Raw genomic sequence first — 22,892 nt, 5'->3', positions numbered from 1 at the left:
GGAGTGTATGGTATACTGCAATATCTTTGCCTCCAATCTCCTGTCGGGAATTTTGGCCACACATACACACATAACTGATGTGTTTTAAGCCACTAGATCTGGGACTTGAACAGCTGTCAACTACATGGGAATCCAGCAATGTAACCATTACTACATCTGCTGGTCCCCAAATTGTAACAGTGTTCTATGACACTTGGATTTTATTTATTTTAGAAATAAAGCCATGTATATTATACTCTCCAGGTTTTTAGCCCACTGAAATTTGTAAAAAAAAAATGATGTATATATTCACACAAGTTCTCCATCTTCAAATAAATGCAAGATATATTATCACATTTTATAGCTAGGAATATTGATTCTACTATATGACTGAATTAAAATTCTAAATTTAGAATTTTCTATGATCAGAGTGAATTCGTAGGTTTTTAACTCTGTCAATTGCTTCCTCCTCTCAAAAATGAACTATCAAGATGAGATCATGAAATCAGATGAGCGCTTATGTAATGTAGGTAATGGTAAAAGGTTTGAAAAAATACTTGAAATTGCATAATAATTTCAATAACATTTTTTAAAAACTCTCTTTAGCAGTAGCAATGAAATAAAATTATAATATAAAGCCCAAAGATTTCCTTTCATTATAATGCTTCTGGAATGTCTGGAAAGTGGTTTTGTTCTCTTTGGTTGGTATATTTTGAAGTTAAAGCTGAAGCATTTTTATTGCTCCAAACAAACCACCTCTTAACATAAAAGCTCTATGGCCTAGAAAAAAATTCAATATCATGTGCATTTGGAAAACAAGATTAAACAACCTGGCTTCTGTGTTTAATAAAGTAGTGAGGAGCGTGGCAAGAAGGTGTTTATCTATGTAAGTGTGTATTTTATGTTTAGATACAAAATATAGGTACTAAGAAAGAGCTGGAGAGAAAATTCCAAGTGCTATGAAAAAATTAAACCTCATTCAAAATGCTCACTTAAAAATAAGACCTATAAAAACAAACCCCAGGGGTTGCCTGAAATGTTTAATTATCCTAACCCCTTACTTCGATTTCTTAGAATGTTTCAATTTTGTTAGAGGCTACAATTTAATGCTGTTTTCTTTTACAATGATTTTTATTATGAATATTAATTCAAGAAGTAACGTACACAAAAAACATTTCACTTTTCATTCATCATCAGTAATTTTAGAGGAATCAAACACTATCTACTGAGAAGGAGAAAAAAACCCTCCTAGGATGAATGCCAGTAGTCAATAGTTATTTCAAATAGTGTAAGCAATGAAAAGAAATAACTGGCAGCACACAGTTTTTGAATGTTGTGGAAACATCCTTGAACTGTGTGATTAGAAGACCTGGATTTTAGTCTTAGTTTTGCCACAATTTCTGAAGGCCTGCTTAAATATAAATTTCAGTTTCAGGAGTTTTGGCTTAGTGATCTATAAGATTCCTACTCTGAACTTCTGTAACTCTGTAAAGTAAATAAGAAGTGTATGATACCTTCTGGTTCCTAAATCATTACCTACATATAATTTTTGCATGAATCATTAGAGAGTTTCTATTCTTCTTACCCTCATGCCTTCAAACCGGGATAAGGCTCTTAGTGGTCTTAAAGCTCTTAGTGTACGGAGGGATTTGATGGCACCAAGTTCTGAATAGCCAAGAGCATTGGCTACCAAGCTAACCAAAGAAACCTGCAAAATGAAACATTGTTAATTAGTCTACCAGAAAATAAGCTGCTAACTCATAGCATAGGATGTGTATATCCATTAGCGCTGGCCAAGTAAAAGTTTGAACAAACCTTGGAAGCCATTGTCGTCTACACTGTGGACTCATCTTACATTGCTAACCTCATCTCATGCTATTGCTTTTTTATAGTGAAATTGGAATGTTTACCTATTTTTATAAACATTTATAAAATCCTCTAGCTGGATACTACATATCATGATCCCTATTTCAACCTAGGAATATAGTGTTGATAATTCAAAGTCTAGATCAAGATCATATCTTCCACAAATCTGTGCTTAATGCTATTGATTAGAAGTCATGTTTCTTTCCTGACTGTATGAGTATGTAGCATCTTGGTTATGCAGTCTGTAAGTATTTACCATGCAATGGGGTCAATTAGTTAGATATCTCCCCTGCTAGGTCACATAAGTTTCTTATTGACTAGGATAAAATTCCTTTTTAAAATATTCCTAACACTGTGTGATTGGATATGCTTAGGTCAATATGTGTTGGATAAATAAATAAGGAGATATTTTTACCTGGGAGATTTTTATCCAAACTGCTGGACTTATGATTAATAGAATATAGAACCTCTCATTCAGGGTGACATATATCTTTATGATATTTACACATATGCTAAATTATACCTAATATATGAAAGATTAAAGAAGACATGTGTTTTATGGGGAGACTCTATTTGCTTTGATTTTCTTTCTGTATAATAATATGCCTACAAGCATAATTACTGAGAAGTAGATACTATTAAATATCACTTTTTTCAGTGATAAAGTTGAGTACCACCTCCATACACAACAACCAAAAGATACACAGCTAAATACGGAGTAGACTGGGGGGCTGAACTGAAATGATCTTTGAAAATATATCTTAACCTTTTGCATCCATTATAAAAATTTTATTCATCTTAACCATCATCTTCTCAGTTCTTGCAAGGATAATACTAGTTATCTAGTGCTTTCCTTGGTCATAGGAGGAAGTTAATTCATTATATTCATTAGATAGATTTAGGGCATTGGGTATTTGTTCTCTATAAAAAAAAAACCCTGATGAAAATGAATATAATCATATTTCCCCAACAATCTTGTGAGGTAGGATAAATCAATAATCTGTCCAAAACACATGGTATGAAGTGTGACACCAAAACAAGAACCTGAGCTGTAGAGGCAAATGGGGTCACTGTCCCCTCATTGTTTAATTTAGCATACATCTCACAGAATTGAATAGAATAATAAATGACTGGAATGTTAAACTTGATTAGTGGCAGGATAATTTATGGAGCTATTCATTTTTGTCTTGGCTTTGCTATTACAGAATACTGGAAAGATTGGGAAGGTTATTAAAGAACATGAAGGGCTCTATGTTCTGGGTTCATTTGCCTCAAAAGGTATTGACAGCTTCTTTATGTTTCTGGAGTTACATCTGAAGATTTCCCTCATTTTCCAAGCAAGCCCTTTCTTTGGAAGCTGGCCTTTTAAAGAAGTAGCTGTACATTTCCCAAGACCCTGAGGGAAGAAAACTCTTGCTTTGAAAGGAAAAGAAAGGACTGTCCAGAACCCATGGTGTTGGAAGCATAGGACAGTGTAGGTTCAAAGGCTAGAAGGCACCAGTGTTATATAAAGCCTCTACATAGAGTGGAAGTGCCTGTTGCTAGAGCAGCTGGGCATTAGCGAAATGACACTTTTTTTTTTTTAGAAAGAGAGATTTTTTGATATAGGGTGTGTACATGCACCAGAAAGACAGAGAGAGATAGAGAGAGAGAGAGAGAAAGTGAGAAACCCCTGAGGTGATGGCCACCCTGCAATCCCTTCTCCGTTCTCCTCTTGGGATTTTTGGCACGTACGTACATGTGCTCAGTGTGAGTTTTAAGCCTCTGGGTCTGGGACTCGAACTGCCATCGACTACATGGGAGTCCAGTGATGTAAACATTACACCATCTGCTGGTCCCAAAACTGCACTTCTCTTAATGCACCTCATGGCCTGAAGAATAATGTCAGAGTTGTAGTGAGTTTGAGAGGAACTTGCCACCATTTTTCTGGGTTGGACATGTCCCAGAGCTCGTAAAAGTCTCAAAGGGGAAATCATCTATAACTTCCTGACATGAGATTTCTTGACAAATCTGTGCTGGACTTGGCAGTATATTTGATTTATTTAGGAAAATAAAGCAGATTTAAAAGACTTGTAGGACTTAGGAACATTCATTGCAGATTAGTGTAGTCAGATAACTCAGAATAATTATTTTTGCCAAGCAAATCACTCTGATAATATTATCACATCTGATTAATTATGTAAATATATTCTGATTTACATTTGACTTAACCAATATGTCATTTCGTGTGGTGCAGAAGCTCATTTTACTGGGCTAGCTGATGTTAGGAAAAACTTAACAAATGCTTTAAAGGTGATTTTGAGAAAATATCTTCTAAATTTCTATTATAAGCAGCATTAGCTTTGAATTTTTTAGAATTTTAAAGATCTGCAACCTACTTAAAGTTTGAAGAGACTGTCCTAATATTGTTTTTGTACAGTTTCTAATGATCTTTTTCACTCATTTTCTCTGTGTGTCAGAATGGGCAAATGACTAGCCCAAGAAAAGGCAGCAATAAGAAAGCATATAACTGGAAATTAAGTCTTTTCAAGTCCAGAGTGTTTTTCCCTCAGCAAATTTGTCCCCAACCGTTGATCTTCATCTCTTTGCTAAACACAAAAGGCGCTCTGGCTAACGTGTGCAAAGTATAACAAATACCCATTTCCCAAAACTGAATTTTCAGTATGGATTTATATGAATCTAGATACTACATCACACTACATAGTAAATATATGAAAATGTCTGTGCTAAAGATTTTAAGACTTGGTGAAACTGTCATCCATACTTTTCCACACTCCGATGGTAGCTGAAACAAGAAAGAAAAAGAATAATCCAGAAGAGAGTTATGGTTCTGACCAAGAGCCTGAAGTCATGTGACTTGTTATAAAAACAAGATATAGTAATTTATTGTTAGTAGTTTTAGAAGAGTTATTTTTATTTAGCTTTATTATTATTGCTATTATTATTATTTTAAAAATCTGACCAGAGAAAGAGAGAGAGAGAGAGAAAGCAAGCTGCCAGGACTGAGACTAGAACGGTAGTCAGCCATGTGGGAGTACAACATCTTTAACCACCATGCCAGATGCTGGCCCTATTAATTTATTTTCCTTAAAAGTGGTTAAAGGTAATTTTTTAACAGTTAAAAAGATAGTAACTACATATCACCTCTGTATATTCTGATAATACATTTCAATCTAAAAGTTTACATAAGCTTTTGGTGGCAAAATCTAGAAGTATTCCCATTAAAACCAGAATAAAAGACTATGTGTCTCACCAACTTCATTAGTTAATAATATCCAGAAAAATAAATATAAGAGGTATAAGAATTAGGAAAGTGGGAGAAATCATTATTTGCAGACATATTATTTATCTTAAAAAAGAGAAACAAGTGAAAATGATTATACACAATAAAATAAGCATTTTAGGTTGTTGACTAATGTATTTTTCATATTAACTTTTGAAAAAGTTTGTGTCTGAGTCTTTTTAAACTATATAAACTTGAAAAATTCACTTGGAAAAGTGTATTAAGAAGAAAATCAGAGAGAACAAATTCCTCAGGTATTAAAATTTGTTATAAACCTACATTAATTGAAGTTGTCATATTAGTAGACCAAAAAATGAGTGAAATAAAATAAAGTTCAAATTTGACCCAACAGGTCTGAGGTCAGGGTAAGACTTTAAATGGGAGGAGAATAAAAAACAACTGGCTATTCATTAAATGGGAAGCCATTTGGAGGACAGTAATATTAGAGACTTACCTAATATCTTACACTAAATTAAACACCAGATAGATCAAAAATTAAATGAAAAACCTATGAAGAAAGAGAACTGAACTATAAAGCTAAAAAAAAGTAAGAGAATATTTTTAATCTTCTAGGAGTGAGAGGGTGTCCATAAATATGAAGAAATTAAGGGGGGAAGAACCAATAGATTAAATCAATAAAAAAATTCTACATGATAAAAAAAGTAGAAAAAAATCCAAGTAGAAAAAGAGTTTATATCACATATGTCAAGACGTAAATGATTTTTTTTAAAAAAGAACTCCTAGCAAGTCAGTAAAGTGTCATTAATTAGCTTAATATTATAGGAAAACAGATTTTTCTGAACTTTCATTATAATTGGTTTGAACAACATATTTATTTATATTCGCTATTGAAATTCAACTAGAGGGAAAGCAAAGGAATATAGAAATGAGAATGGGAGAAGTTTTTTTAAAAAGTTCTGGACTGTGGAAAGCACAGGAATGATTGCTTTCTCATCAGAGAAAAAGCAGCAGAAAACCAGGTTCCTGCAGAAGTGTCATTTTCAATAAATGCTTGAAAGACTCTGGATCTGCAGACACCAGGTTCTTCAGAAATGGGGTAACAGATGCGGCTGGAAATCAATGGACTGAAAGTCTGTATACAGGAAAGCTGGATGCTCCTGAGTTCTTTAATTCACCCCTCTCCAATTTTGCAAGAGCAGAATGAGATCACGGCTTATGAGTAAAATCCATCCCTGCTACAGAACTCAGAACATAGAAACAGTAATCTGCATTGTGATCTGGTTTTCCTATAGACCACAACAGCCCTTTCAGTACAACATGCACTTGAGGTTTTACACTAACAGTATCAAAGGGTTTAAATGGTATGTGAATTAACTCAACATTTCATAGGGCAATGGCACCTGGAGCTTCAAATTGCACACCTCCCTACTTCTACCCCTTTCTGATATCTGCTAGAGTTCCTAGAAAGAGGTTCAGGTAGTGGCGAGGGGCAGATACGAAACCGCAGTGAGAGTGGTGACAAAGGACTGTCAGTGAAGATGGGAAGTGGGCTACTGGCAATGGAGGGTTTGTTCAGTGGGGAAGGGTAAGGTGTACAGTAGGCATGGAATGAAGTTTTCCATGGGTGATCGAGGTAAGAGCATGAGCTCTCTGGAGAGACAGAGTGAGAAAGTAAGATATCACCCTTCAGGGGGGATAGCCTTGCCACAATCTCTTCTCCTCCATTCTCCTCTCAGAATTTTGGGCATGCGTGCACACATACCTGGCTTGAGTTTCAGGCCACTGGGTCTGGGACTCATACTATGGCCGGCCATGTGGGAGTCCAGCCCTTAACCACTACACCTGTGAGAGTTCATTTATGCAAAGGCACTTTGTATCTCAGGGACTGTCTCTGTGCTTTTGATATTCCTTTTTCTGTTGAGGTTTTTATAGTTTATGTACTTGCCTTTAACTTTGTGCATGATTAGAAAATTTAAATGCTCACAAGCTATCTGAAAGCAAACACCTGGGACACTGTGATATTGTTTGTGGTGGTTGGGAAGGAGAAGATCTACGCATTCCATTCTGGGGAATGGAAGAGCAATATCTCATTTAACTCATGAACATTACTGAGGGTGCAGTTTTGCACACAGGAGCCACAGGTTCCAAAGGAATTTCACTTAAACATTCTAAACTTGATATTTTTTCAAGAGAGATTTTTGCCATTAGGATGCATGCATTCACCAGAGAGTCAGAAAGAAACAGAAAGATAGAAAGTGAGAAATCACCCCCAGTGGTGATGGCCATGCTGTAATCTCTTCTCCTCCATTCTCTTCTCAGTATTTTGGGCATGAATGCACAGGGCCCAGCATGAGTTTCAAGCCTCCGGGTTTGGGACTCGAATTGCGGCCAGCCACATGGGAGTGCCAGCTTGATGAATTTCTGTTGTTTATTTGCTTGTTTATTTATTTATTTATTAAAAACTTTTGATGGAGTGATCTCTAAGTTAATTTCCTTGTCTGAAATTCTTAATTCAGTAATTTCAGGATCATTAAATCAAAATAACACTATGTATTATTTCTGCTGAGAAGGAAAGATCACAGCATCTTTGTTAATTGATGTATTATCTTTAATCAAGCACACTACTGGAAAAATACTTGACATGTTAGTTCGATTTATAGCTAGCATGATTACTTTTGTTTATGGAGTAATTATGAATCTATCGTTAAGTTAAACTACTTTTTTGGAAAGATTTACATAGTTTTTGACTTTTATATAATGGATACATGTTATACAGTCACTTTAACACCTTAGTAGCTACTCTGTTCCTCCATAACCTTGTCTAAAAAATTGGGGTAACAGTAGATGTCTTATATGTTATTGTAAAGATTAAATGAATTAAGACACACTAAAGACACAGAACAATTTATGACTCATTAAAGGTTAGTAGTTATCAATGTGACAAATGAGAATCCTTATCTGCCTTTAAATCACTGTTTAGAATCTTGGCTGATGAGTTGTATACCATAGAAAAGCCTTTGAGAAGAGAAAGATCCATCTGGATCTTCCTAAAGAATACGTGTATGTGTGTGTGTGGGAGGGGAGGGAGTGAGGAGGGTAGGGCTCATGGGCCAGCCTGTGTTATAGTGGAAAATGTGGCTGGTCCCACATGGCCAAATATGCAGTTCAGATCTCAGACTCAGTGGCATGAAAAGCATGCCAGGTGTGTGTGTATGTGTGTGCCAAAATCCCAAGAGGAGAAATGGAGAATGGGACTATGGTGTAACCATCTCCTATGGGGAGGTGCTTTCTCACTTTTCCTCTTTTTCTCTCTCTCACTATTTCTCTCCAGAAAGCTCACATGTCCTCTAGCAAATTATAAAAGAAAGAAAGAAAGGAAAGAAAAAGGAAGAAAGGAAAAAGAGAGAAAGAAAAAGAAAGAAAGAAAGAGAGAAAAAGAGAAAGAAAGGGAAAGACAGAGAGCTTGCTGTGATTATAGGATAAAAGTAGTGCAGAGAAAGAGGAAGAAAATAATATATGGGGAGGTCTTGCAAAAGTTTGAGAAAAGTGTGTATTAACAAAAATTGTGCATGAATTTTATAATATTTGACACCAAAATAAACTTATACTTCAATTCTATTTTTTCTACAAACTTTTGGAGGTTCCCTTATACTTGATGAGGGCTTCACTGAAGGCAAATAAGGCATTGTTTGGCCCAGATAGTCATGGTGTGAATGTGGTACTGGAGAGGAAGGGTCAGACCCCCAGCTGATTAGGGAGTTGGTAAGAGAAAGGAGAACTTGTGGATTGATAGGCTGTGGTGGTGAAAGGGAGAGAAGCTGAAGATTACATCTTAGTTTGTTTCCTAGATATACTACCACCAGACTAAGCAGAAAATTCTGGAGGAAATGTGTGATTTGAGGGAAAAGATAGTGAACATATACTTACAGAAATATCAATAAGTGTTATCTATGAAGCAATTAGAACTGTGGTTTAGACTCTAAGGAAAGACTAGAAATAAAAAGTCTCTATGTATTAAATATCATAAGCCTTCAAAGAATGGGATATGGATGTAGAAATTAATAACTAAATTAATAGGATTATTTTTCTAGATCTGACAACCAAACAAATTTTTATTCTTCTCAAAATGGACAAAGCAAATCATTCCTACCAGGAAACATTTATAGGCACAGTTAAAACTGCATACAATTACAATATGTTTACATGGAAGCATATCTCAAAAAGATTAGAAATTGATATAAAATGACAGTAATACATAGTTATTTAATTACTTGATCTGAAAGTTCTTTTAATTCACTCCACAAGAGCTATGCCTGAAATCAAGGCAAGTGTGCACATGTTTCAGCAAGGCACCATTTCCTTGCTTTCATCCACTGGCACTTAAAAACCACCGTCTTAAGTGTATCATGTGTGAATCCAGTGACTAGCTTAACAAAATATGCCAAATAAATTAGTTCCCTGTTGCAAAATATGAGGCAAAGTACACAGTACTGAATAGAGATCACTCTGATAGAGATAGCTCTGCTACCTATTGGCAGTATGACAGATGTTGAAAGCATCCCCCCCCCCGAGAGGAAAAGCATGCCACAATCCTTTCTCCTCCATTCTCTCAGGATTATGGCACATGCACACACAACCAGGGTATTTTTCAAGATGCTGTGTCTAGGACTTGAACCACTCAGTCAGCAATGTGGATCCAGCCACAATGCTACTAGCTGCCCCACTATATGACATTTCTAAACCTGTAAAATAGAGATAAAAGCAGTAGCAAGATAGAGTTAATAAAACCATAGCTCAGAGGGTTGTTAAAAGGATTAGTAAATAATTTTTAATGGAAAGAGGCATTTGTAATGAGGTTTGTAAAGTAGGGGTTAGGAATATAGTCATTAGAGTGAGGCTACTTGAGTATAAAATTCTGTTTAGTGGGGCCAGCAGGTGGGGTAGTGGTTAAAGGCACTGGATTCTCACATGGCCAACCATGGTTCAAATCTCAGACACAGCAGCTTGTTTCTTCACTTTCTCTCTCTCTCTCTCTCTCTTTCTCTCATTCTGTTCCTCTCTGGTCAAATTAAAATATATACATACATACATACATAAGGTTAAAGAAAATCATTATTAAAAAAATTCAATTTTGCAAATGGCTATGTTAACTTGGGAAAGTAACCTAATGTTTCTTTCCTTAGCTTACCCATCTACAAAAAGAGGATAATTATTATTTGAAATTCATAAAGTTTTGACAATTAGATGAGTTAACATATGTAAACTGTTTCATTTGATTCATAGTGGATGAATATAGAGGACTTAATGTTAAGCAAAGAGAGCCAGACTTTGAAAGATACAAACTGTATATCCCCACTCAATATGTACTGAATGTGTGCCCTCTTTTTTTTTTTTTTTTTTGAGAGTTTTTGTTTGTTTCTTTGTTTGTTTTTGCTATAGGGCACATGCACTTGCCAGACAGACAGAGAGACAGAGAGACAGAAAGCAAGAAAAATGTGTGCCCTCTTATGGCAGAAATTGAAAGATTAGAAAATATGATAGAGAGGATAAATGATCAGATCTAGTTATCAGAGCTGGTAAGGAAGCAGAGTGGGTAGTAGAGAGCAGGAGGTAGAAGGTGGGCAGGAGGAGCAAAGAGAAGAAACTTTTAAAAGACAAAAGAGTACAAAATTTTCTGTGGAAAAAATAGTTCTGTAATTTTTGCTTTATAAAAATTTTTAAAAAAAATTTAGTAGAACCTATATGAAGTAAGCATTAAATTGGGTTTAGTTATTTTCATTATTATTATTATGCAAGGTTCTTAAATAGTGCCATTCTCCTAATAAATGCTTAGAAAGTGCTAGGCCTCCTTTTGTGATACTACAATTGGTAATAAAAATCTCGCTTCATTACTGAGGATGCCAGGATGTCAAGATTAAATGTCAAGAATTAAAACAGAAACCACTAGATTCTAGAGGTTGCTGGTGATTAGAAATACACATTAGGGTCAGGAAGTCTCTATTCTGCTTTTGTTCACCTCTGCAGCTGATAGGGATTCTAAAGCGGTCTTGAGCAAGTGAGAAAATATATCCATATAAACATCAGACATGTTCTTTTTGTTATATCAGCAACCTGTATGTATGTAAAATGAAAATTATCTATGTGCAATAAGTATTACATGATGTTGAATCTTTTACTGGAGTTTGTTTTGGATACATCTGCATCTCAGGATAGGTTAGAACCAAATCTGAAGTTGTTACGATGCTCAGATGAATTGTCTCAGGGATGATATTTACATAAAAATCCATAAGGACCACAAAATATTTATTTTCAAAATAAATTTTAAATAAATATTAATTAAATTATGTATGCTCTTTACTGTGTGCCCAACAGCAACATATGTCATATAGTTTGTTTGATTATAGAATAGAATAGCATATTTTAGTCTTTATTTGAAAACAGTATCTCTTTTGAGCTTCTGACTGGAAGAAAAGAATTACACAAAATCAGAAAAAGTGGTTCCTCTAATGCAGTATTCTGGGAATCAGAACTATAGTTGTTAAGTTGTCTTCCATGAATCTAAGCTGAGTTATCATACTTGCTTTCTCTATCTCTTCATCTCCATTCTTTCTCCAGCCTTTTCAATCAGTACTAGATCCCTGCCATGAGACAACTCTCATTCACAACACTAATTATCTCTATTTTGCCAAATCCAGTGTCAAATTTCTGTACTCAGGTCACTTAACTTCCCTAAAACCTTTGACAGAACTGATCACTTCTCCTTTGGAAAAACTCAACTATTTTCTCAGGACTTCTGTAACACCATGTTTATTAACTATTTTCTTATTAACTACTACTTCTCAGTCTGATTTCTTTGGCTCCTTCTCCTTTTCCCATGTGCTTTTTCTTTGAGAGATTTTTGCCATAGGGCACTTGTGCTCATTGGAGAGGGTGGAAAGACAGACAGACTTCTAAAGGTTAAAGTGTCCCTGGAGTTTGGCTTTGGGCTCCCTTATTAATTTGCAATCTCTTTCTAAGTGAGCTAAAACAGGTTTATTGCTTCAAATGCCATCTATATTATGATAATGACTCCTAAATTAGCACATCAGGTACTAGCTATCTCTTGAGCTCTAGATTTGTTTAAAATTTGGCACCTTTTGAATGTCTAATAAGCATTTCAAACTTAATATATCTCTCTCCCACCTACCATCTACCTACCCTGCCAAACCTGCTTCCAATAGTCTCAGTAAGTGTTTCTATTCACTATTCATTTGCTCAGAATCTAATGAAATCAAATCCTACTTTTCTTCAATCCATACGTCAAGTCTATGTGTTAGTTTCATCACCTTAGACTAAGACAAAGTCTCTTATTTCCTGGATTATTAAAACAACTTCTTAGCAGGTCTCCCTGCTTCTACATTTTGCCTTCCTTTCTCTGTGGACAGATGTAGCCATTTTAAAGCAGTAGATTGAATTCCTCCTTACCTGCCCCCAAAGCTTCCCACTGCAATTGTAATTGATAACATAAGAAATCATGTAACATAAATAACATAATACATTACAATAAAATATGTCCTTCTTGCTTTGCCCTCTATGTACCTTTCTGAATTCAGTTTCCACCACTCTCACTCATGTTTCCTCACATACAATCATGCCAGTTTCTTTCTGTATCTTGATTCTTTTTTTTTTCTTCTCATTACTACTTCATAGTTATCAGATGTTCTCTCTTCTCGTTAAGTCTTTGAATGACTGGTCTCCTTTCCACATTCATCTTCTCAGGGACACCATTGTATGTGCTGACTACTCCTGCACTACCCTGCAGTCATCCCTTCTCCCATTAGCCTGTTTCACATCATAGCAGTTGTCCAACATCTGCCTTTATGTTTGGGTTTTGTTGACATTTTACTCTCTGCTCCCACACTCCTACAGAGTGTAAGCGCTAACAGGGCTTGTCTTCTCTTGCTAATATCTCCTTTGTCTAGATTACCATACAGTCCATATTAGACACTCAAAAATATTGATTGAATAAATGAATGAATTTCAGAGGTCAGAACTATAGCTCACTACAAACCAGTTCTACTTTTAGGTAGAGAATTGAAGTTACATTTTTTACATAGATGTATTTTTCCAAACATATGAATGCAATTTGTGAAAGATAAATTCAAAATCAGTGGGTTTTATGTTGTTTTAAGGTTTCTGTGGCTCTTTAGTTTCATTATAGGAAGATCTTGTGGATTATGAAGCTTTTGAAAGTATATTTTATTGGTACTTTCTTTTTATATTATTTGTGTTGTAATTTCTAATTTATATGTAATATTGTTTTACTTGTACAGTCAAAAATTCTTTGTTTAGATTAGTAGAGACATGTTGTTATCGGAGGTTATATTAATTTATGAAATTTGCCCCTACTTTGGGAAAACAAAGGAAATAGACTCATTTAAGTTAAAAACTTGCCGATGGGACTAGCAGTTAGCATAATGGCTATGTCACTGGACTCCCATGTAGTCAACTGCGGTTCGAGTTCTGGACCCGATGGCTTAAACTCATGCCGGGTGCGTGCCCACGATCCCAAGAGGAGAATGGAGGAGAAGGGATTGTGGCGTGGCCATCTCCCCTGTGGGGTGATTTCTTGCGTTCAGTCTCTCTGTCTCTCTCTGTCTCTCTGGTGAGTGTACACACCCTGTAGCAAAAGCCTCTCAAAAAAAAAAATAAAACCCAAAAACTTGCCCAATGTTAGGTGTTAAGTATCCAGTCCCAATCTTCTCATCTTAATTCACTGAAGGGAAGCAAACTTTGAGAAGCATTTTTTGTCATTCACTTAAACATTATTTAGTAGATACCTCTATGTCTATATTGGGTGTATAAGGTTACAAACAGGATAAAGTCCATGATTTTAAGATATTTTTGCATTATAATATTATTTTCTATACAAAAGAAAATATATGGAAATAAAGTACACTGTAGTATTTCAGTAGCTGTAAGGTAGCATTTTCTGGAGAACTTCTATCACATTTTAAAGTGATCTTCATTTGTGACAAAATCTTCATGGACCATAGGGGATTAGTGAATGTATTTAGTGTTTCCATCATTGCAGGGAGAAGGTGGAGATTTTAAATGCTAAATCAAAAAGTCAATCTGATACACACATGCACACGCACACACACACACACACACATTTTTCTATTATGATTAACACGTTTATAGTTAATAAGACAGGAAAACTACGGGGGAAAGAGGAGTGTGAATTGAGAATTTGGAAATTTGGACACAAGTGTCGCTTTCTTATTAAGTAGATGTGCCATCTCCAAAAGTATTTGACACTTCAGTTTCCTGATGTCTAGGATAAAGACTCAATATGCTTTAAGGCTCATTCTAGTTGTAAAATATGATAATATTAAACTTGCCTTTATGAGTCGCTTTTCAGGACAATACTGCGATTCATTTCTATTATTCATGAACAGCCAACTATGGAAATTAAGTGTCATTTCTGATCTATTAAAAGTGACTTGGTAGCAGATTTCTTATCAACTAAAAGGGTTAAGCACATTTTAGTGATAGAATTATGAGTATGTAGTGTGGAAGGAAGGGAAGTAGAATTACGATAGACTCAGACTTGTTAAACAGAACTGAAAAAAATGAACGCACACTTCCAGCAATCATCGATTCTTATTGGCAATTGTTAGAACTAAAAATAAAGTGCTTTATGATTACTAGGAAACGGCTAGAGATAGTGCTTGAAACACCTTGTTTTGGTAGGCGGCCATGAAGCCTTGCACAGTGGAATAGCACAGGCCACGAACATCCAGATGATGTTGTCTTGCCTCAGTGCCTCTCTATCATTGTTTTAAAGCCACAAGTCGGATAGATTCCATAATTGGGAATGTTCCTATGACTACTCACCCCAGGGTAATCAGATTCCAAACAGGCATACACCTAATTCTTTGTGTGGTAAATAGCTGGTTAGCTACTGGGATATCTAACTTCTGATTTAAAAACGGAAATGTGTGTTATTTTTTTTTGTTGTGGCAGAATAAATAGAGTAAGTGGGTTAATTTGACATTATTTAGTCACATGTGCTCTAGTAAGGGATTAAAGTGCAAACTCATAATTCTTGGCCCCCAAATATGTTTGATTTCAACTCCTGGAGTGTTTTTTTCTTTTTTGATCAAATTGTTAATAAATGCTTAGATCCGTCAATTAACAGATTGTTTAGCTCTCCCTTACCCTGAGGTCCTTAACTTTCAGAAAGTGAAGACCTGTCAGCTTGCTGTATAAAACAACTCTCTCTGTGTTTTCTCTTACCACAGTCTGTATTTTTAGGATCACCTCTACTCTTTTGTATAAGATCACCCCACTGTTTCATTTATTATAGTTTTAAAAAAATAACTTTGTAATTGTATCATAACCAAATTAGTATAATTACGTTCTTAAAGCATAGTTTGAAATCATATATTTTAATATATAAAATGTCAAACTTGCCTCTTTTAAAAATAATTTCATAAATAAAATCATTCAGGATACTTACATCAACGATTAAGAAATCTAACCAGCACCAGGCATTAGTGAAATATGTTTGAAATCCATAAGCTACCCATTTAAGGAGCATTTCCAGAATGAATATGTAAGTGAAGACCTTGTCAGCATATTCTAGCATGGTTTTGATAGTCTTCCGCTGTTCAATGTATATATCTTCAAAAGCCTGTGAAACAAGAATACTTTATTTTACTTGATGGCTCTCTTCCTCTAAATACTTTTTAAAAAGTATTTCTTATCATATTCAGTACAAAGTAATACTTTGATAAATATTGACTGACATCAGACAAACATCAAACACCAGGCACAATCTAAAGACTAAAACTAACAGAAAAAGTTGTCAGGGAAATGTCAGCAATTTCGTTAATTTAATATGTAATTTCTTCACTACTTTTCACCATAAAGTGTATTTCAATTACTGTTACAAAGGAGTGCTTTTTGTAAAGTAATATGAACTCAGAAAATAACTAGAACTGTGAATGGGGGATAGAAGTGGCCTTTTTACCATAACTTTGTGTAGTTCCCTAAATGATCTGGCTTATTTTGCAAGAATAAGTTGATTATACATGAAAAAAAACAAAATGCATTCTTAGTCCATAATGTTTAATATAATTATTAGGGAAAACGGGAGAGTGACAAGGAGAGTAACATAGTTACAGAATATCTCTGCAAATGGTTCTCTCAGTAAGGGAAACATCTGTCAGATAAACACCAGATGAGAAATTCCATCTGGCTGTTTTATGGTTCTCTGATTTGTTCTGAACTGAATATTGCATAGTTAAAATCTGGGTGATGATCTTTGCTAGTCACAGATATACCTACTTCTCCTTTTCATTCTTAAACTCAAGAGTATGTTTTCAGTATGTTTGGAGACTAAGCTATTGAGTTGTTGGAAAAGTCACAACATTTTTGCATAGAAAAACAGAAAAAAATGTGTTATGACTTTCATACAACCCAATATTTCACTAGACCCTGGTAACTGGCAAGATGCCTTTCACTTACTTACCAAAGCACCACTACTGAGAAGGATCATGAAGACAATAAAAGTCTCAAACCAGTTGTGCTCGACAATGCTATAGCAGGTTTTCCGAAGGTTCCACCAGATCTTTCCTTTGCCTTCTTCCGTACTGACTTGGCAGAATGGAAATTTTTTAATACAGCCTAAAAGGCAACATTTAATATAATAAATTAGAAAAGTGTATTTTACTCTTAAATAGAAAACAAAAATTATTGCTCCCTTCTTGTCTCAGTCTCAGTTCATCATTTTACAGGGAGTTGGATATTGCAGTCTCTTAATTATTTTTAACATGCCTCCTATGAAAGAATAATTCTAAGACATATATACTCAGCCAGCTGCTGCAAATTCAAGGAACTACCTTACTGATCTAAATTTGCTTGTGCAAAATAGGTTTCATTCTTCAACACCAGTCAAGATCTTTTTGCCTCAAGGCTAATGATGGAAATAGGGTCCAGGTACTTCTCTGAGAATCAGAACAAAACTACATGTTCAAGTTGTTTATTCATATTTTGATATGATCGTGGATTTTTACTTTCTTCTTTTCATGCACAGAAAATCCCTGTCTTCTCAGGTATCAGCCGCTGTCAGTTTTCCCAAGCTAATTTATTTTAAGCTTCAGTGCCTTTCTTAGTCATACCTATGACTCATCTTGTCAGTCAGTATCTGTTAGTCCTTTGTACTCCCCCTCCTAACTTCCATATTATTTCTAGCTTCCATCCACTTTTCTGCTTGAACTATGAGCTACTACTTCTCAGATTAAATCCAACAACATTGAATTAATAAATCTGTGTTGATTTGTATAGAAGACCGTGTGCTAGTCACTGTGACAACTATTGCTTTCCCTGCCAAAACTCTATGACACAAGTACATACCATAACAGCTCTGGCTACCGCACAAATTAACCACATTTGAAACTGGAAGGATAAGATGTAATTATGGCATCGAATCACACCGCAGCCAGCAAGTTTTGAAGGGGTGGAAATATCAGTGACATGACTTAAGTTACAGAGCGCTGTTCACCTTAGAAGGCCAGTTTCCTCACATTCTGGAGGACAAAGGCAAGGGGCAAGGACATATCACACCATCTTAACTATCCAGGCACAACCATTGCTATAGTATAATCTAGAAAAATAGTTAAACTAACTTCTTGGGAGAAAAGACGAAAACAAAGATAAACATGACTTCACCATTTCTTTAAAAGATTTCCTTCAAATGAGGTATATTCCATATCTCATTGAGAAATAAGGGCCGATTGTGTTTAATCACATTAGAACTTATTTACCTTCAGTAAAACAAGCTTCCGGTTTAAGGTCTTCTTCGGGTTCAATTTCAGCTTGTTCACCTTCCCGAGGTGGAGCAACATCAACCGTGCTTCCTTCAGATGAGCTGGTTGCATTTAATTTCTGGAAACAAAAACCCATTTCAAAGATGTGATTTTTCTCCCATTTTATTCCACTAATAGAGATTCTCTGTTGCAATGTGAAAAAAAGAAATGTAGTGATAGCCTTTGAGTCTATTAATGTTACCGATGATTATGTACTAATCATTTACACAATTAAAGTGCTACTATTCAAAGCGATGTGACTACTGACTGGTTTAGACAAGAAGTTAGATGGCAGTCAACATGGGTGATGTGGACAAAATGAATTAAGCTTATTTATGAGTCTTATAATCTCCAGTTGTATATGAGTGCTATATGAAAATAATTCAATAGATTAGTACTGAGCCCAAACTAAGAATGGTTTGATAAAAGTTTGGTATACTGACATCTACTAATGATTAGTTAATTAAAATGCATGGAGTCAAATTGCAATTTCCACCTCTTCAGATGGAAATTTTCACAGGGCCAAGAACATTACCAGTTGTTTCAAAGAACTGACCATGTTTCTGTAATTTTAGAAAGGAAGAGCAGCACTTTGACATTAGTCACAGTCATTATATTTCAAATTTGAGGTATATTTTTATCTGGATTATATAACGTTCTTCCTTACTAGCAGAAAAATGATGGATCTCTCATTCCTTTTTTTTTTTTGTTTCTTTTTTTTTTTTTCATTTTTTTAACTGTGTGAATGAATTCAATGCTTGCCAAAAGATTCTAAATGAATGGAAATTTCTCCAGACATGGCATTGTCCAGAATCTGTACAGACGTTCATGAGGGCCAAATTCTGAATTCAGCATATGAGCAGCTGTGAATTTTTCCTTTAAGTAAATCATTGTGACATGCTACATGACTAGCAGAGCCACTTTAATGTTATAAAAATACATATACAATAAGTACTCTGAGGTCACTGGAAGGACATTATAAGTGTGCAATGTTTTATGAAAACTGATGCAAAGACATGACATACAGCACAATCTAGATAATGTAGAGCTTTTAGGATGAAAGAATAATGCATGGACATGGCAATGCTTTCAAAGCCCCCATGAACTTTAGTAGCTAAGGGTTAGGGTCACTCTGTCCTAGCCTTCTGAAAGAAATTATGTGTTATTTAGAAGAAAAGCCTAAATAACTTCTTAAACACAGGTCCTATTAGGGCACCTTTATTTTGAACTTTGGTTCAAAATTTCTCATATATTGAAATGACAATGTAAATGTAGCTTAATGTTTTATCATGTAAATTGATTGAAAAGTAGTGTAAGATACTATTTTCTATGGTGATACTTTGAAGAGAACATTAACCATGTCCAACACAATATATTATAAATATATTACAAAAATGTTTTAAGTCAAAATATAATTCTATAGTATAGTCTGGAGTATGCTAAAGAGACAAGCTAGGCCATCAGTTTGGGTTGATGGTTCTTGGAAGTTCTATTTTTCTTTTTCTTCTTGGCTAATTCATGTTCAGTGATTTCTTCTGAGCTAGGTCATGGTAGGCCTCCTCCATGAAGTTTTTCTTTCTTGCATAATTGCTAAATTTTATAGAACATTTAATCCATTTTACTCATTTGCTTTGACCACATATTCCCATATATACACATATACATATATAATATATATATACACATACACGTACACATATACATACACATATATACCAAGTGCACATATACACACATATATACCAAAAAAATCCACTAATTGCCAAATATAAAATAGACATTAAATAGTTATGTTGGGTTTATGGAGAGTGAATAAATGAATAATGGAATGCATTCTTTTTTCAATTTGCCAGAGGGTGCCTATGCTTCCTGGAGAGAGAGAGGCGGAGGGGGAGGAGAGATGAGAAAGCACTCCCCAAAGGGCATGATCATGCCACACTCTCTTCTCCTTCATCTCTCCCTCCTTTGGGGATTTTGGGGACACACACACACACACACACACACACACACACACTCACACCCAGCATGAGTTTCAAGCCCTCAGGTCTGGGACTCAAACCATGGTCGGCCATGTGGGAGCTCAGCGACATAACTATTACACCATCTGCTGGTCCTCAAAAGTTCTTTATTTTAGAAGTGATAATGATAGCTGATGAGATGTCCACAATATCAAATAAAAGGTTGATAACCAGGACTAGCAGTTGGCATAATGGGTATGTAGCTGGACTCCCATGTAGTCAACTGTGGTTCAAGTCCCAGACCTGGTGGCTTAAACTCATGCTGGGCACGTGTGTGTGTGTGCCCCAGATCCCGAGAGGAGAATGGAGGAGAAGGGATTGCAGCATGGCCATCCCCCCTGGGGGGTGATTTCTTGCTTTCTGTCCTCTGTCTTCTCTCTCTGTCTTTCTGGCAAGTGCATGCGCTCTATAGCAAAAACCTCTAAAAAAAAAAAGAGCCACACTCTCTTCTCCTTCATCTCTCCCTCCTTTGGGGATTTTTTGGGGACACACACACACACACACACACACACACACACACTCACACCCAGCATGTTTTACAAGCCTCTTCGTCCAGGATTCAGTCCAAATGGTTGGCTATGTACAATCCAGCCTTCTCAACCACCAGGCAACAAACTGGCTTTGAGTGCATTTTTATATTACTCTTACAGAAATAATTACAGTGTCAGCCTTATCTCTCCATTTTGATACATAAGTTGATTATAGTCTTGACAGAATTTGTCTGGAAAATCATCTTATTAAATAAAAGTTATTTAATTAATATGATCTTAATATGAGAACATACAGTTCCAGAATGTTTCTTTAAAATATTGTCAGACATTCAATAAAAAAATAAGAAGGAAGGAATAAGTATATATGTGTATACACACATACATATATACTTTACCATTCGAAAATTTAGAAAATATACTCACCCTTCACTTCCCATTTTACCACTGTTAATGTAATTGCAAGATTTTTAATTTTTCATATTATGATTGTTTGTCATATATCCCATAAATGTCTTATATATACATACAAATGCTTATTTAAAACAACCTTTCCCAGCATAAGTAGCAACAGTCTCTAACTTGAACAATCATTGAATCAATTGCTTGCCAAATATTGACCTCTAGATATATTTTTGTTATTGGTATAGTCTTTAGAAACATTTGTGGATATAGTTATCATATTTGGATATAAACAATCTCAGTATTCTACATAGCTCTGGAAGTGATGCATTCATACATCCTAACGTAGAGAGTCAATTAACAATAGTTCCCCTCTATCTGCCTGGAGTTGTGAGGCCCAGCATATCACTTGAAAACAGACAAGGAAAAATCCCTGTCCCCATTCTGCCGTTCTCCAAGGAACCAAATCTATTTTCATGGGAAATTGCTTCAAGTTATCCAGGAGTTTTTCTCATTATAAAGATAAGCTTTTTAAACTTAGGCTCTGAAAAACTCCCCAAGGAATGTTCCGAGGGAGACTTGCAGGCAAGTTTGCAAGCCCCTGTGATCCTCGTGAGCCAAACGTAGAAGAGGACAGGCTGGTATTCTTTCACTAAGTGTTTTACCACAGGCTTCCTTCATTTCTAATGAAAACTGACCTTGTCAACTCACCCCAACTGGAAAATCAGGCTTAGTCATATTTTAATCTTCTTAGTCAGTAATGGCACTACATTATTTTTCAGCCCCGTGAGCCACATTTTTATCATAGTAAAGTACGTTGACATGTATTTCATAAAGTAAATGAAAATATTAGACCAACCATAGTCTCAAAAGTAGTGAATTTGCCTGTGTTTATAAATCACTATTTGAATTTATAACTACATCAGTTTTAATTTATAAACTACATGAACTTACCAGTAACAATATACCATCTGATAAGCTTTAGTCACTAGATACATAACAGAAGTTCACTGCTGTCTTTCTAAATTACTAATTAATACTCTGGGAAGCTATGTACACATTTTAAATTCTATACATTGATATAGTACTAATCTATACCAGTTTTATACATTGACATTATCATAATAATCTAAACATTTTCTAGTTAAGGTTCAGCAATGACATCCATACAGTAGCAGAGGGTAGACTGTGGTACGTCTTTGCATAGCAACACCAAAATGAACACCAAATTTACTTAAAAGCATGTAACTGGTGTAAAAGCAAGTGACTGGTGATAAATATAAAGAATAACTTACTTTCCTTACATTGCCATAGCTGTAATACTACAAACGATATCAAAAAAAAGCAAAGAAACCTGAAATGAAATTTACCATATTAAAGATCTCGGCTATACTAAACAACTGAAATTAATAATTGTTCTGAAGTAGTTAGAAAAATATAAATGGGGATACAAGCATAATGATAGAAAACGTCCATATAAAGCCACATAGTACAAGTTCAAACTTGTTTTCTTGTACTATTTTCTTCCTACCCCTCCAATATTTCATGGCATTTAAAGATTCGATTCTTCCATCCCTTGTAGAAAATACAGAGTCTACAGAGGGATGATGGCTTACACTCTACAAATGCACACTGGAAAGCAGGTTTTAAGATGCAACATTCTCCAGGCCTAATTCAGCCGCAGAAAACATGCCTGGCTGTAGCAGAAGCCTGGCGCAATGCTGTGGAAGCTGCACGCTGATCCAAGAACCATGTTTTCAGAGACATGGTACCTGAATATGAAGCTTTCAAGGTTAACCACAAATACCACTTAGAGGAATGGGTTATTTAAACATGAATGACAGAATTAGCACCCCAAAAGGCCATGAGACCATTTCCCACCGTCCCCTAGGAACATGACCTTGTATAGAAATTCCCCCTTATGACAAATATTGCTCTTGATTTTTATCCAATTAAGTTATGAAATTTAACTTTCAGAGATAGAAGAGAATGTTAGCAACTGGCCTACTTCCACTGAAATGCGCTCACATTTCATTTATTT

General features: G+C 35.4%; 1 protein-coding gene across 3 annotated transcripts in view; it reads right to left on the bottom strand.

The window, feature by feature from the left end:
* The window catches only part of LOC102467834 (sodium channel protein type 3 subunit alpha), a 130,849-nt gene that overhangs the window by 10,822 nt on the left and 97,135 nt on the right, over positions 1-22,892 (bottom strand). For all 3 annotated transcript variants that reach the window (XM_006160252.3, XM_027776490.1, XM_027776491.1), the window contains 4 exons: positions 17,902-18,022; positions 16,608-16,762; positions 15,594-15,767; positions 1,565-1,687 (listed from right to left, as the gene is read on the bottom strand). In XM_006160252.3, the coding sequence (XP_006160314.1) occupies positions 1,565-1,687; positions 15,594-15,767; positions 16,608-16,762; positions 17,902-18,022 (573 nt within the window). The remainder of the gene's footprint in view (positions 1-1,564; positions 1,688-15,593; positions 15,768-16,607; positions 16,763-17,901; positions 18,023-22,892) is intronic.

The sequence above is a fragment of the Tupaia chinensis genome, unplaced genomic scaffold (genome assembly GCF_000334495.1).
Source record: "Tupaia chinensis unplaced genomic scaffold, TupChi_1.0 Scaffold000674_1, whole genome shotgun sequence".
Taxonomy (NCBI): Eukaryota; Metazoa; Chordata; class Mammalia; order Scandentia; family Tupaiidae; genus Tupaia; species Tupaia belangeri.
The sequence above is the reverse complement of the archived record's forward strand: the minus strand, read 5'-3'. Positions and strand labels throughout refer to the sequence as shown.